This window comes from Gymnodraco acuticeps, unplaced genomic scaffold (genome assembly GCF_902827175.1).
Source record: "Gymnodraco acuticeps unplaced genomic scaffold, fGymAcu1.1, whole genome shotgun sequence".
In the NCBI taxonomy this organism is placed as follows: Eukaryota; Metazoa; Chordata; class Actinopteri; order Perciformes; family Bathydraconidae; genus Gymnodraco; species Gymnodraco acuticeps.
This window is the reverse complement of record NW_022991885.1, coordinates 310177-326774: the sequence shown is the minus strand read 5'-3', so window position 1 is coordinate 326774 and position 16598 is coordinate 310177. Positions and strand designations below refer to the sequence as shown.

At 41.7% G+C, this 16598-nt stretch overlaps 1 protein-coding gene across 1 annotated transcript in view; it reads left to right on the top strand.

Moving 5' to 3' along the window:
- The window catches only part of si:ch211-194b1.1 (protein Wiz), a 46278-nt gene extending 33957 nt beyond the window's left edge, over positions 1 to 12321 (top strand). The window contains 3 exon segments of the mRNA XM_034199986.1: positions 5541 to 5835; positions 6304 to 6460; positions 9293 to 12321. Coding sequence (XP_034055877.1) covers positions 5541 to 5835; positions 6304 to 6460; positions 9293 to 9611 — 771 coding nt within the window. The 3' untranslated portion in view covers positions 9612 to 12321.
- The last annotated feature ends 4277 nt before the right edge of the window (positions 12322 to 16598 follow it).

Below are 16598 nucleotides of genomic sequence, written 5' to 3'. Positions count from 1 at the left end.
TTCACATCATTCATCCACATCTGTAAAGTAACTGAAGGTATTAAATACATGTAGTGGAGGAAAAGTACACCATGTACCTCTGAACTGTAGTGGAGTAGAAGTACACCATGTACCTCTGAACTGTAGTGGAGTAGAAGTACACCATGTACCTCTGAACTGTAGTGCAGTAGAAGTACACCATGTACCTCTGAACTGTAGTGCAGTAGAAGTACACCATGTACCTCTGAACTGTAGTGGAGTAGAAGAACATAGTAGCAAAACATTGAAATATTTAAATAAAGTACAAGTATCTCAAAATTGTACCCACGTATAGTACTTGTTGAGTTTATGAACGTAGTTACTTTACACCAGTGGCTATACAGATAGAAAGACTAAGCCTTGAACAGAGGCATGAAAATAAATTTTCAAAATGCTCAACAGTGCTGCCAGAATTATAAACTGACTGCTACACAATTAAAATAAATGCTTTTATATATTTCTATTAGATGTGACTCTTTGGCGTTTCTGTTATTATTACCTGCTGCTTTAGTTGTTCTGACTGCTAACATCCTGTTATTCCTCATTTTAAAGCCGATATCCCGTGGGGTCAGGGGTCGGGTCCTTGTCACCTTTTCCATACCTGATGACTTTGCCTCCCTGACTACAGTTGCTTTAGCGTGTAGAAGCTAGTAAGCCTACTATTTGATTTGTTTTAGGTAGGCACTACATGTTTCATATGCAGACCTTATTTTCCTGTTCCATGTTAAAATAAAACATTTTCAGTGGTAATTTGTTTTGGTCATGGAAAATTAGGTAAAGGTCATTGAGAAGTCATGGAAAAGTCATTGAAAATCATTGGTGAAAAAGTGTATGAACCCTGATATCAGTATGTAGTGTCTCTACTTTAAAGAGTCCTCTCCTGCTGATGTTCAGGTGTATATCAGTATGTAGTGTCTCTACTTTAAAGAGTCCTCTCCTGCTGATGTTCAGGTGTATATCAGTATGTAGTGTCTACTTTAAAGAGTCCTCTCCTGCTGATGTTCAGGTGTATATCAGTATGTAGTGTCTCTACTTTAAAGAGTCCTCTCCCGCTGATGTTCAGGTGTATATCAGTATGTAGTGTCTCTACTTTAAAGAGTCCTCTCCTGCTGATGTTCAGGTGGATATCAGTATGTAGTGTCTCTACTTTAAAGAGTCCTCTCCTGCTGATGTTCAGGTGTATATCAGTATGTAGTGTCTCTACTTTAAAGAGTCCTCTCCTGCTGATGTTCAGGTGTATATCAGTATGTAGTGTCTCTACTTTAAAGAGTCCTCTCCTGCTGATGTTCAGGTGTATATCAGTATGTAGTGTCTCTACTTTAAAGAGTCCTCTCCTGCTGATGTTCAGGTGTATATCAGTATGTAGTGTCTCTACTTTAAAGAGTCCTCTCCTGCTGATGTTCAGGTGTATATCAGTATGTAGTGTCCTCTACTTTAAAGAGTCCTCTCCTGCTGATGTTCAGGTGTATATCAGTATGTAGTGTCTCTACTTTAAAGAGTCCTCTCCTGCTGATGTTCAGGTGTATATCAGTATGTAGTGTCTCTACTTTAAAGAGTCCTCTCCTGCTGATGTTCAGGTGTATATCAGTATGTAGTGTCTCTACTTTAAAGAGTCCTCTCCTGCTGATGTTCAGGTGTATATCAGTATGTAGTGTCTCTACTGTGACATGTCTCCATGCTTTAATGTTCAGAAAGCTCTTTATTTTTCTCATACTGCCTGTGCTGCAGCACCTCTTTTCACCCTCTGTCTGAACCCAGAGCCCAGTCTGCTCTGATTGGTTAGCTGGCCGGCTTTCTTGTGATTGGTCAACTGCTTAGAGATGTCCTGCCCCTTAGCCTATCACTACAATGTGTTGGAGCGCTTGACAATAGCAGAGTGTTACATAGTGATGTCACCATGTTCTGGAAGTAAACAAAGGAGTCCAATGGAGGCGTTTCAGGCAGAGGGGAACACAGGGATTTTAGCCTTTGCAGACCATTTACATGCTTACACACTACAGGAAAGGGAAAACCCCCAAAAGCATCATTGGGCCTCTTTAATTTAAAAAACCTTTGGCAGATTAATCGACATTAAAAATAATAATGAGCTATTCAAAGTTGTAGGTCTGCAATTAAATGTCATGAAACATTTCCATCATAATTTCCCAAGGGGTCATTCCTCTGTCGCCCAGATTTAAATGGCAAATAAAGGGACCATGGAAAAGGATCCCATGTTGCCTGCTCTTTATAAAACCTTTTCAAAAGCTTACGAGATTATTAAACTGGGGAACATGGACACACTCCTATTTCCCAGAGTCCATGGATGAACAACAATCCAAAGCTTAAGATATTAAATCTGAAACCACATCATGTTTGGGATATGTTCCTGCTACAGTATTAATTAATTGTGATTAAAGCTCATTTTCTGTGAATCGTCTTACCGGTTTGTGGACCGATTGTGATCTGGAGCTTTCTGCCTATCAAAGTGTATTCATACTAAAAGATGAGTAAGTGACCTGAGCAGTAATTTAAAGGCCCGGACACACCAAGCCGATTTTGGCCGTCGATGGGCGTCAGGCCGACGATGAGCGTCGACACGCCCTACTCAGATTGTTGGTCCCGCACATAGACTGTATATATAGGTCCCGCACCGTTGTGTCTTTTCAGCCGTGCCGACACCTTCGGCCGAAAACCCGCCATTCAATATTTCGAATCGGTGGGCAGTCGGCCAAAGGCTCTCGGACAAAGAAATCACTCTGATCAGCTAGCGAATCAGTGCATGAGAAGCTAAACGGAAGTGAGGGACCCAAACAAACGATTAAGAAGGCAAATGTGAGATTTCATTTACCTCCAGCTCTCGACTCAGGTTCGGGAAAGCCCCGTGAGCTTCTCGCTGTAGAGTGAAAATGGAACGCACACGCTATTTGTTGTTTGTTTACATCACGCAGTCTGTTCTTCTTCTCTCGGTTATCACGCAGTCTGTCTTCCGGTTGTTGCCTCTTTTGAATGACGAATACACACTACCGCCACCTGCTGGTAAGGAGAGTTATTGCCACTCACGCATGCGCAGTGCCTACGTGCTTCTTGGCCGTCGGCTGAAGTCTTTGCGGTGTGTTCCAGTGCGACACATGGTCAAGACGCAGGAGACATGGGGCGACGCAACAGCCGGGGTCCGTCTGTGTCAGTTCTCTGGTGTCAGCTTAGTGTGTCCGGGACTTAAGATGTTCAGTTCTGTTTATGTATATGTATATTGATTGTATAAGCCACAGATCTCTGCTCACAGGTGTTTTTAATTGCATTATTGATTAGACACGTCCATCAGGTTCAGATGAGAGCTAATCAGGAAACGAGTGAAAACACCTGTGCGAGAACTGTAGGTGTTTCCGGGCTGTGAAGACATCTTTCTCTAAAACTATATTATATTTTATTCCTCAACATAACATGTGTTGCCTGTTATGGATAGAATGTATATTATTAACTTCAGGTCAAAGATAGCTTTATTATTATTATTGGAGCTTTTAAATACATCACATGATATTCGAATAAAAAAACAGGCTAGTAATACATCTTATGTGCAACATTTCAATATTAATAAAGATTACAAAATATATACCACTCGTCAAATGTTTTTAAAAGTTTCATTTTATATATGACCATGCTACATTTAAAAAAAATCCTTTCTACAGCAAAGTAAAGGAATATTTGGACATTTATTGACATTAATAAGACATTAATTTGTTTTCTTGCCTAGATTTAGTAGACTAAAACTACTATCATGTCTGTACGATAAATACAAAGCTACAACCAATTAGCTTAGCCTAGCATGTACAGTTGCTGCGCAAGGCAAAGAAATGTCCTGTTTCTCGACTCAGATACTTCTGTTAGCACACTTTCATGTAGTACACTGTGTACACTATTTACTTTCTTGCGTAGTGTGTGTATTTCAACATGGTAGTGTCATTTTTAATCTCACATGCCTGTTGTGAACTTTACACAAATAACGATTACCGCTGTAAGCTAACTAGCTAGCCCGCTAGTCTTTGTGTTATCCTTTGCTGTACCGATCACAAGAGACTGCGAATGTGAGCATTATTTGGCCTTATAATCAGTGCTGCACATAACTGGTGCGCAGGTAAGAGCACCGGGTCATTTGAAACAAAGCGCATTTGCGTACCAACATTGAGAAGGGGAGAGAGAAGGGAGAAGAGAAAAGAGAGAGAGGAGAGAGAGAGAGAATAAATAAATAAATGTTAAGGTAAAATAAGATATGAATGAACAACACAAATAAAATAAGTTACATTCATTTGTTATTGGCTATGGTAGGTTATTGGTTATGTTCACATACTTATTTGATTACATCCACTTGTCTAAGATGACAACAGAGACTTTCGACCCAAACCCAGCTGTTGACTTGTGGATGCAAGCAGCTAATCAGACTCAACCAGAGAGAAAGTAGTAGGCCTACATCATCAGCTACCATGTCTGACAGAGAGGAAGACAGTGAGGAGAGCAGTCAGGAGGGTAGTGATGACAGCTTGTAGGATTACTGGTCGTGCTAATGTTGTGTTGTGTTCACCTCTGCATGTGTGTTCTGTGTTCACCTCTGCATGTGTGTTCTGTGTTCACCTCTGCATGTGTGTTCTGTGTTCACCTCTGCATGTGTGTTCTGTGTTCACCTCTGCATGTGTGTTCAGTGTTCACCTCTGCATGTGTGTTCAGTGTGCACCTCAGTGTGTGTTCTGTGTTCACCTCTGCATGTGTGTTCAGTGTTCACCTCTGCATGTGTGTTCTGTGTTCACCTCTGCATGTGTGTTCAGTGTTCACCTCTGCATGTGTGTTCTGTGTTCACCTCTGCATGTGTGTTCTGTGTTCACCTCTGCACGTGTGTTCAGTGTTCACCTCTGCATGTGTGTTCTGTGTTCACCTCTGCATGTGTGTTCAGTGTTCACCTCTGCATGTGTGTTCTGTGTTCACCTCTGCATGTGTGTTCAGTGTTCACCTCTGCATGTGTGTTCAGTGTTCACCTCTGTGTGTTCAGTGCCGTGTGTCTGGCAAATAAAGTCAAGACCCTCAAAAGTTACGGTTTATTTTAAGGATGAGCACCAAATAACATCTCCAGGTGCTCCTTTGAGAACCAGGGCAAAGAAGTGATGTGCACCCCTGATTATAAAGACAAAAGTAGTGCCACAAGTTATATTTAATGTACTGTGATTTATAACACAAGGATACCACAGTTCAAGTTTAGTTGGTTTTATGCTGATTAGGAAACTCATCACTATTTACTTTCTTGCGTAGTGTGTGTAATTCAACGTGGTAGTGTCATTTTTAACCGTAGACTGCTGTTGTGAATTTGACACAAATAGCGATTGCCGCTGTAAGCTAAGAGAGACAGCTATTGTGAGCATTTGGCCTTATAATGACATTACTAGCACCACAAGTTATCTTTGATATGATATGATTACCAGCACACTGCGGTTTTAAGTATCAGTTGTTGATATGTAATGTAATGCTGATTAGGAAACTCATCTCTGTCCCTCTTCCAGAAGAGCAGCTCTCCTCTCACAACGGATTCTGATCATATCCTCCCCATCTCATCACAGAAGACCTCCTCTTCCTCCTCCTCCTCATCCTCTCAGTGGTCTTCTTCTTTCGCTGTGAGCCTGGTGAGGCCTCTGACCAGAGACGTCAGCCAGGGTTCTTCAAAGACCGCTGAAGGGGAATCTGGTCTCGACCTAAACTCTCCGTTCAGACCCGATCGTGGCAGCCCGTCGCGGCTCGCTGACTTCCCTCTTCAAGCTCAGGTGGCACGAAGTGAGCTTAACGTCCGCCTGCCCAGAGGTACGTCAGGATACACCAAAACAAAACACACCTCTTCAGACGGGCTTTTTAAGTGTGTATAATGTTGTGTATTTCCTTCTTATCACCACTTTAAAGTGTCTTTGAGCAACGGAAAAAGCACTTAGATATTAAATGTATTATTATTATTTGTCAACTGAATGTATTCATACTCAGGTAGTGGTATGCTTTCAAAGACTTGGATTAAAACAACAGCAACATTTTTACATCAGAGGTCTTGAACAATGCTTGTACAAATTGAAATGTACAAAATAACATTGGTTGTTTTAAATTAAATGATAAAGGCAATAAGACTCATATGTGTATGAAGTGTTACCACGTTCATACTGTATGTTGACAATACACTCTTTATTTGTACATCTGTTTATTCCACATCACATTACAATCTTTATTATCTTATTTGCGCATTAAGGGTATATGTCTCCAATGTTTCCTCTCTCTCTTGCTAAGGTTTCGAGCGTCGACCCTTAAAGCACCCGTCGTGCCCTGAGGGAACGGAGAGCCCTCCTAAACCCCCCCGCACAGGCACCGTCCCCGCCCTGGTGCCCAAACCCCCGTCCTACCCACTGGTCAAACTGGTGGGGAAGTTCTACACCCTGAAGTGCCGGTGAGATATCAGATACATTTTTTTGTGATCACATTTCTATTGAGATTAATACACAACATGTTCAACCGAAAGCACAAAAAAAAATGTTCTCTTACATAATAAAAATAAAAATTAGACAACAGCAATTACTTACAAAATATTCAAAATACAGAATACATATGTAAGCTAAAAATAATAACAATAATACAAACAGAAATAAAATAAAAACGAAATAAAAAAACCCAACCCTCCCACACACACACACACACACACACACACACACACACACACACACACACACACACACACACACACACACCTCTTCCTTGACCAACATGTTTTTATGCAATCGGGTGTTTTGGGGTTTTGTGCAACACATTTCCCCTTGAAGCTCAACCAAATCTCCCATCTCCAGACAGCAGACACAACAACACACACACACACACCCACACACACACACACACACACACACACACACACACACACACACACACACACACACAGGGTGTTCGCTGCTGGCTGCACTCCATCAGCGCTATCAGACAGGAGTGTATTCCATCTGAGATATCAGAACATTTTGAGACCACAGCATGAACACAACTGTCTGGCTAAGTTTGAAATATTCCTTTAATCCCTGAACAGCACCTCCACCCCCTGCTGAGCAGTACTCCACTTTTAGTGCCTAATGATTGAGGATACTGAATCATTGTGGATTTTTCAGGCAACACGAATAAGTGCTTAAGTTCTGACACGACTGCAGTACAGAAGTCAAACAGAATCGGCTGCTCCTGAGGGAGACACTGAGTGTGAGACACAGCCAGTGTTTGCGTTTAATGTCTTTGTGTGAAAGCTTTGCTGCAGCCACAGAATATGGAGATTTGGAGCATTATTTTTGCATAATTCCAGCCCTATAGCTGCATTTGGTAGCTTTCATAACAATGATTGTTTTTATCATGTTTGCACAAATTGTCACTCTATCCTGACAGTGCTGGATGAACACATATTCTGTAATTCCTCTCCCTATCATCCTAGGGAGGAGAGCAACCAATCAGTCAAACTGTCACATTTGGCAGCATATATTACGTTTGAAATCAAGTTTCTGCTCCTGCATTCCATATTTCTCGCCTCAAATGTTTTCAGAAAGCTATTTTAGTGTAATGTTCAGCTGTAAAATGAGAAAACCTCCTCTTGGCACTGCTTGGTTAGCTCTCTTTTGTACACTAAAATATGGTAAAACATTCAAGACGAAAAAAAGACAGTGCAGTAGCATAATCTTGATTCCTATTCGATCAAAGCCACCTAGTTTGACAGTTTGATTGGATTTCAGAAGCAGTGATTTACACTGATTTCAGAGTCCTTGGCTCTTATTGGTTTTCTTTTGACGCTTTGAACAAAGCATCCTAAAACCAACAACAGCATATATATATATATATATAAAAACAATATTTAACAAAGAGTTCCTTTAGTCTCCTTTATCCAGTCGTACGCTCACTACTTCTTATCTATGTTTAATTAAACTTGACTTTCTATAACCTTGCATTTTAGCCCTACATGTCCAATATGTTTCAAACAGTAAGGAAAATGCATGTGTTTGGAAGGAAGACTTGTTTTATATTTTACGAGTCGTACACAGATGTTTTTATATTTGCTGTTAAATTCGGCCCTCATTAAATTCAATTACTCCAGAATTTTCTCAATTTTTGGATTCTTCTTTAAAGGCATGTTAAAAAAACACAGCTTTCTTCTAGAATTTGATAGGTTGGCTTGAACTTGAACATGTTTTCAGGTTGGGATGTCTAAAATGCATGATCTGTTTGGTATTTTGAACAAAACACATCATAGACATGTTTTTTATATATCTGAGACATATAATATATGCCTAAAAATAGTATCAGAATCAGAATACCTTTATTAGTCCCACAGAGGGGAAATGTACATTGTTACAGCAGAAAAGAAGAATGATTTTTTGGTGCAGTTTCCCCACTTGACTTGAAACATCTACTGGACTCCAATGACACGGCAACTGTTACTGTTTCAGTCTTTTATTTCAGCAGTTTACTTGAAACAAACTTCCATTTATTTGCTGAATGGGTCTTTTTAGGTGAAAAACCTTTGAAGAAAAGAAAGATGCATTAGAGCAGTGCTTCTCAAAGTGTGGTCCGCGGACCACTGGCGGTCCGTGAGTATATTGGTAACATTTCACATTTTAAATAAATAAATAAATATAAGTCTTCCGCACTCTCCCGGGAATATCTCTGCAATGGAGCGAGCTTAAGTTTCACTTTCGATTGCATGATATAGCCCAGCGCAACACCTACCTCACACATGTTGCCACTTGTTTGTACCATTTTCAGGCGATTTGTCATTTGTTCTAGAAAAACGATGTGTTTTTGGATATTTGTGGAGTTAGGTGGTCCGTGAGTGTTTTTTTTATTGGGTAAGTGGTCCTTGGTATGACAAAGTGTGAGAAACACTGCATTAGAGGCGACTGGATGAAGTAATATGACTGGTATAGGTGAGAAAATTAAACATAATATTTTTATATATTTATAATTCTGCAAATATTACGATAAACTCACAGCTATTCCGCGGCCCGGCAGTAACACCTCCGCGGACCGGGGGTTGGGAACCCCTGCATTAGACAACTTGCAATAGTCATTCAAATAAATAAAGCATGCAAACAATACACTTATACTGCTGCCTTATTTATGAATATTTTACAAATAAACTGGGCAGACTAAGCACAGAAATATTGTGTGTGTGTGTGTGGGGGGGGGGGGGGTCTACAAGGGGCTGTGGTGGTTATGTTGTCTGATAGGAGATCTTTAAAACATGTTTGTCTGTCTGCCTCAGGTTCTGCGAGGTGGAGTTTCACGGCCCGCTGTCGGTGCAGGAGGACTGGATCCGTCACCTGCAGCAGCACATCCTCAAGATGAACTACACCAAGCCTGCTGTGCCCAAAACCCCCTCCTCTGAACCCCCTACCCCAGTAAATGACCCCCAGGCCTCCACCTCTACCTCCAGTACCTCCAGTACCCCCCCCACCCCAACTCGCACCACGGCTCCAAACGTCCGATCCCAAACTCCTCTGGCCACAGAAACCTTAAAGGTCTCAGAGGAGCAGCCCACCCTTTCTCCAGCTCGTCTCCCCTTACCTACACAGACCGTGTAAAACCACCCCCTTGTTTTTCCTGCCTTTTTTATATTATCTTTTCGTCCATCTTTCCGTTGGCCTTCACAAAGTGTTGTTGCGGAGGAGTGCTCCCCCTCCAAAGAGCCCTAAGCACCTTTTTTGAAGCAGCTTTTCTAGACTGTTACTAAGTCCCGTTAGCATGGGAACAAAGCTCTACTCGACTATCTGCGCACAGGGGAAGTCACGAGGAGAGAGGAAGTGATGTTTTGTGTTTGCCTTGTTTATATTGAATGTCCAGGTGTTGACGTGGACCGTTGCTGTATTCCCCATAGAGTGGTGCAGGAATGAGTCCTCGAACCCGGGAATAAGTTTGCATTTTGGCACTTCCTGTTGACTCGAAGTCAATCGTTATTTGAATGGTTGGATGCCTGAAATAAGGTCTGTGGTTAACACAAGCTGAAGATATATTCACATTTTATTCTGCTGCAAAAAAAAGGTCAGTTTATACCCCACTTGTAAATGTCTAAAGCTTTCACGCAAGTGGTTAAATGGGACTACTGATCGTCATTACGCCGAACATTAGCCGCTTTTAGCTTAGCGGTTGTGATGTGAAGACCGTGATGTAGTTATTTTATAACCTAACATTAGCATTTTACTACTTAAAAAGGTGTTAATATGTGGAGTTTATCCTGCTAGACAAAACATGTAAGTATCATACATTTGAGTTTGCCACAGATTCTATTTTCTGATATATTTGAAAATCCAATTCTAAAATACCATTGACTTTTTGTCATGGGACAATGCTAGCTTCGGGGTCGATGCACCACTCTGTCAAACGGGAGATTTCCGGGTTAATGAAGCCCCTCCATTCCTCTCCCTTTATGAACAGTGGGTTTCTAAGAATGGTGAGACCTTGACCATTTCTATTAGCCTCTCACCCAAAGGTCCTGACTGAGATTAGACATTTATAATTAAGCTAGTCTTGCGGTTGAGACGTCAACATTTTTAAAACAGGCACTTTTAATGTTTAAAACATTGTCACTTAGCACTTATTGATACGTCCAATTTAAATGTCCGAAATATGACTAATTCCAATTGGTTGAAGGAGCCAGTAGTGGAAGCACACCCAAAAAGGGGAAATCCACCCCCTTGTAACTTGATATTGTAACTAATTCCCCCAAAAGTATACATGATGTTGCTTGAATGTAGCTTAAAGCACCTATTAATACCTTATATGCACACATTTGTACACAATCAAACATACGGCCCCATGTTGCGATACAATTGATATATTGTTTTTTTTATGACGTTTCGACTCCAGAGCTGCTGTTATTATAAAGCTCCCGTTCTAAATCGGAGAAGCAGGGCCATCAAAATGTCAAGGTTACTCTTTTCAAGTTCTTTCCATTTACAGTGTTGCCATTTTCTTCCTGCCATTTTTCCCCAGCTCTACCCAAGTTTTTATTTATTTATTTGTATGCATCTGAATGTGGTAAGCTAGGTCATTTTAAAGCTAAAGTAGAACTTTGGAATGTTTGAAAATAGGTCAGCGGTGCACCTTTACACAAGGGCAACGTGTGTGTGTATGTGTGGTAGTTTGTATGCTTTTGTACATACATAGCTAATGTGCATTGGTTTCCCAATCGAGAGAGGAGGACGGAAGTAAACCTACTGATGGGAAGCAGACTACATGAGGGTCTGTTTGTAGTCTGATCGGGACTTAAATGCATCCGGCGTCATGTTAAGGTGTGCCAAAGAGTCCGTTTACTTCCTGGTCTTGCCTCTGAAAAAAGCTGTTTACATTGGACCTGATGGTGGAGGAGACTCTGCACAGCTATCGAGTTCCCACTGACAAATGGACAGACGATCTGCATCCACTACATGCACAGAAAGAGCAGGAGACTTGGCCTTTTAGGGTTAGATTATTCCAATGAAACATGGAAGACAAACCAAACTTGATTTCGATCGGGGCTCTGGAGAACTGCTCGCCTTCGATCCAAAAGCAGAAACCAGTTCTTCTTTCCCTGCTTCAGAGTGCGTTTATATCTACCCACGACTGAAGCAAACACTAAAGTTTGAAACATGACTGTTCGATCCAAACCTTTTACGAAGTATAGAAACTATATAACTACATGTACTTTAAGAAGCTGTTGATGCTAGTAGAGCTCTCAGCAGTTCTATTAGCGAGGTAGTTAAAAGAAAAAAAAAAGAAGTGATCTTAATTCCTCTATCGTGATTTGATTTCAACCTTTGTATTTTTTATTGCGCTGTGCATTTCTGTATTTGCAGTCCTGCAAAGGTGAATCTTTAGAGTATTTTTTATTTTGTAGTCTCTCCAAGGTGCTGGTGAGAATGTTGCAGGTCAGGTTGGCGAATGACTGAACGTGAGGAAGACATTTGAATGTGATTGTCCTGTCCTGGTACGACCAGGACTCTAATACGCAGGCCTTAAGGGGGAACACTTGTAGAGATTTGATCCTATTCTGCGCTCACAGTAATGGACGCTGCAGGTTTGTGGCTAAATTCTGTGGAGAGTTCCCTTTAACGTTACCTGAACAAGCCTCCGCTGGTGTAACGGCTGTTAAGTGTGTGTGTGTGTGTGTGTGTATGAGTGTAAAAAAACACGGTGAGATGACTTTAAAGATTAAGCAGAGAAAGAAGCAGTAAAGGATAGAAGCATACTGTAAACAAAGGGTTACGTTTTAAGTTAAACTCCAGAACAAACAATAAATGTGATTTCAATTACACACACTGACTCCATCGCCTTTTATTGTCAATTTTCATCTCCCATCTTTACCTTCTGGGCCACTTGGGTGTTAAATGTTCTGTTAAAACTCTGGTTTGTAATGGGTTTCCGCCACTAGGGGGCAGTACACTATTAGTTTAATGATAATGGTTGGTTGAATGTTTGACTCCAAGCAGATCTGACATGAATTCACACCCCTATAAAATGAGAAAAACAGAAGTTAGTTGGGAATTTAATTAGAACACAATGTCTAAATAGTCTTTGGCTTAACCAAATGTCATACACATAAAACTAAACAGTACAGTTAATGGAGGAAAGTCATTCAGAACAAAACAACACAACATGACTTCATTAAAGACTTTGAACTCCAGTCTGGATGCTGAAAACAGAGATTGACTTAAGTGCTCATTTACTTTTACAAGCTTTTTCATATGAAACCAGTGGCGGATTTAGGATTGTAGGAGATCCGGGGCTTAGCCCAGGGGTTGTTGGGGGTGTTGGGGGTGGAGGGGGGGGGGGGGGGGGGGGGGGGGGGCGTGCAGGGGTACAGTGCTATTTTTTACAAGTGGGGAGTGGACCGAACATCCTTTAGGGGGGTCGTCGCCTCCTCTCGGGGGGTCCGGGGGCATGCTCCCCCGGGAATATTTGTTTTAAATATTGAAGTTGAAAGCATTAATCTGGTGCACTTTGAGAGCAACATTAACCCTACCTTAATAACACCTTAAAGCGGACAAAAGGCACTGGAGAACACTCATTAACACCCTTTAATGAAGCAAACTAATGCCTTAACTCACTCATATATTCGTTTACTTATTAAGGTGAAACGAATGTGCGTAGAGTTTTAAAGGATGTGGATAGTCTCACCTTGATTCTGGTGCATTTCTTATTGTTTTATAGATCTATTCTCATCCACCATCTTTGTTTGTGACGTAAAGAGTGTAAGAGTCACGTTTCTGAATCGGACACTCTGAGTGGATGCAGTCACAGCCAATCGGAGTCTGATTCAGAGGGTTGCCTGTCAGTTCTGTTGTTATGTGTACTGAAACGAGAGCCGGTATAATTCCACGCGCGAAAACAAAATAAAAATTGGAATACGTTATTTTAGTGTCTTAAAAGTAGACTGAGGTATGAAGGGTTAACGTTACATTTTAGGATAATTTGTAGTCATGTTCTGTATACATACTAACATATAAGGGTATACTTAGTGTGGTTACTCCATGTTTACTAGCTATAACATTAACGTTACATCACTCTTTTTCACTTCTTACTCAGTCAGCCAGAGTGCAGATATCACCATTAGATTAACAAACCTGAAACATCATCCATTTCTTGACTGCTGGTGATGACATTGTTGTCAGCTGCTGAGGCACTAGTGATGTGTCGGTCGCGAACGAGCCGGCTCAAAGAGCCATGACTCCCAATATTAATTGAAATGCTTTTATGGATTTAGAAAATGATTTTATTGATTTATTGAGTTGTATGTATTTAAATTGACATGCATCCGCTAAGAAAAATAGTCCGTTGTTACTGTTTGAACTAACGTAGCAACGGCAGGAACTGCTACGAGAGTGTTTTTGAGGAGCTTTTTGATTACAGATTTGCTTTCATTGCTTGCTTTAAAAGTAGCACAATTCATTATGTCAAACTTTGGAAAGTATCTAGATATCCCTGCCCTAATGCCAAAGTAACTGGCAACTGAATATGTGTCGCCGTTTGATGTCTATGTCTGGACCGCTGCGTAAAAAGGAGGGTTTCTGCCCCATTACTTCTCTTCTTACTTCAATAAGAATAAAACACGGAGGAGGGAGATCTCTTTTTCTCCCCCTCTTCTGACAGCCCAGCAGCTGATCTCAGAGCACGCTGCCCTCTCCTGCAGGGGGGCGTGGTCAGCTGCAGCTCACAGAATCATATATATACTTTATATAGATATGGCCCTACAATATATTGTTCAAATATAGCATGATAGGTCCACTTTAAGTAATACAAGACAGAATGATGATGATGATCTCCGCGCTACAGCTGCTCCGTGCATGCATGCAGGTGACATGTAATATCCAAGGATTAGAGACGGTTGGATGCTGCTGTTTTGAGCATTGCAATATATTTATTTTCACTATGTTATTTATTTATGATTATCCTTAGGCTCAGCAAAGATTTGATGTCAGCTGTTGCTGTCTTTTTTTCTATAGCTAATAGTTACTGAAATAGAGTCCTGCTGTTTTGTCAGGGCCTTTTCTTTAAATATAATTTTAAAATGTCGATACAGTAGCCCCTTTTTTAAAATAGTTTTTATAGGTGTTGCTATCTGTTTTGTGTAGCGTGGTTCGACAAGCAAGTCAGTGCATTCATTGGGTGGTATCAGAGAGTTACACGGGTCTGTAAATGCAATGAAAACATTTGGCCACAGCAAATCATTTATATTAAACATGTCATTTTTACTTTTGAATACTTCAGTACAAAGGATGTATTGAATAATTTAAGTGATATATGTGTGTACACATATAAATCATTAGTCAAAACAGGGCTACATTTGATTTACTACTGGCGACTGTGGCTGCGAGGGAGTGCGGTCGTCTTTCAACCAGAAGGTTGTGGGTTCGATCCCAGCCCGTGCAGCCAACATGTCGATGTATCCTTGGGCAAGATACTTAACCCTGAGTTGCTCCCGATGGCATGGCCAACGGTGTGTGAATGTGTGTGAATGTTAGGTCCTAGAGCAAGTGGTACTGCTCAGTATGAATGGGTGTGAATGGGTGAATGACATGTAGTATGTAAAGCACTTTGAGGGGTCGTAAAGACTGGATAAAGCGCTATATAAGTACAGTCCATTTACCATTTAATTAAAAGGTATAATATGTGGTAAACTGAAGAGCCGTTTGGGAGCCGAAAGAGCCGGCTCTTCTTGGTGAGCCGAGCCAAATGATCCGGCTCACCATTGTACCTCATTCACACCAACGGTGTTTCAGGGCCGGTTCGGAGCTGGAGCTTGAAAAGCACCGGGTTTTCCTGTTCACACCGCAGCGGAGCAGCCTCTTAGCTCCGGAATCCGGTTCATTTCAAGCACCAAAAAATTGTCCGGCCAGAGCAAAAGCACCGCATACGTCACGCTGAAGCCCGCCTTAACCTGCCATCAGGCCCTGGGGCTGATAGTTTTTGTAGGCCTCCTATTTAAACAACATATCAAAGTCATATATAGCCTCGATCGGCAGGCTCTGTGATCGCACCTTTCCACTCTGCTCTACGCGCGCCTGCATGGTCCTCTCCTCCAGATGAGTGACATATCCTGCCTCCCTCATGTATCTGTCCGGTTGCCGTTAGCTCCCCTCCACGTAGCAAGTCCTCGTCATCCTCCCATCTCCTCCAACAGATAATGTCCCATCTGTCTGTTCTTCCTCTCCCGCTACTCCATCGCTATCAGAACCAGACGGCCTACTTGGCTCCGAGGCCCCGCGGCCGGCACCGCTGCCGCTCGGTACAGAACTCATCTGTCCTTCCTCCTCATCCTGGCCTACAGGTTTAAAATAACCTGTAAGCTTCGGCATGTTTTGTAATAGCTGCTTGTCTCGAAACTCCTTTTCCCTCAACCATTTCCTTTTCCGAGCGCCACTCTCAAACTTTTTCTTCTCCGACATTTTCTCCTAAACAACCTTCATCTGTCACTCAATCACTCGCAATTTGAATAAGTCACATGTGAAACATATTCTCATTCTGATTGGCTGTTAAGTGGTGCCCACTGACTGTTTCGGAGTCATCATTGTTGAGAAAAATCTCTGGAATCCATCGATCTGATTGATTAGCGGAGCAAATGGTCAAAATAGTATGGAGGGAAGATATTTTCGTTTGGATTACTGGTCTGGGGGAAGCTCACGAGTGTGTGTGTGTGTGTGTATACGTGTGTGTGTTTGTGTAATTTTGCGTTTGTGTGTATTGTGTTTGAAAAACTAAAGAGGGGCTTCAAAATCCGGCAGTGCAGTTGTTAGAGCTGCCGGATTTTGAAGCCCCTCTTTATTTTTGTACCTGCTGGGCCCAGAGTGGAATGCTTTTGTGAGCACAAACTAGAGGGGAACAGGCAACACCAGTGTGGTTTTGGTGAGTCTGTGACTATCCTGGCCAAAATTACAGGGGGCGCTTCAAAATCCGGCAGCTCTAACAACTGCACTGCCGGATTTTGAAGCCCCTCTTCAGTTTTTCACCTGCAGGGCCCAGAGTGAAATGCTTTTGTGAGCACAAACTAGAGGGGAACAGCAAGCACCAGTGTGATTTTGGTGAGTCTGTGACTA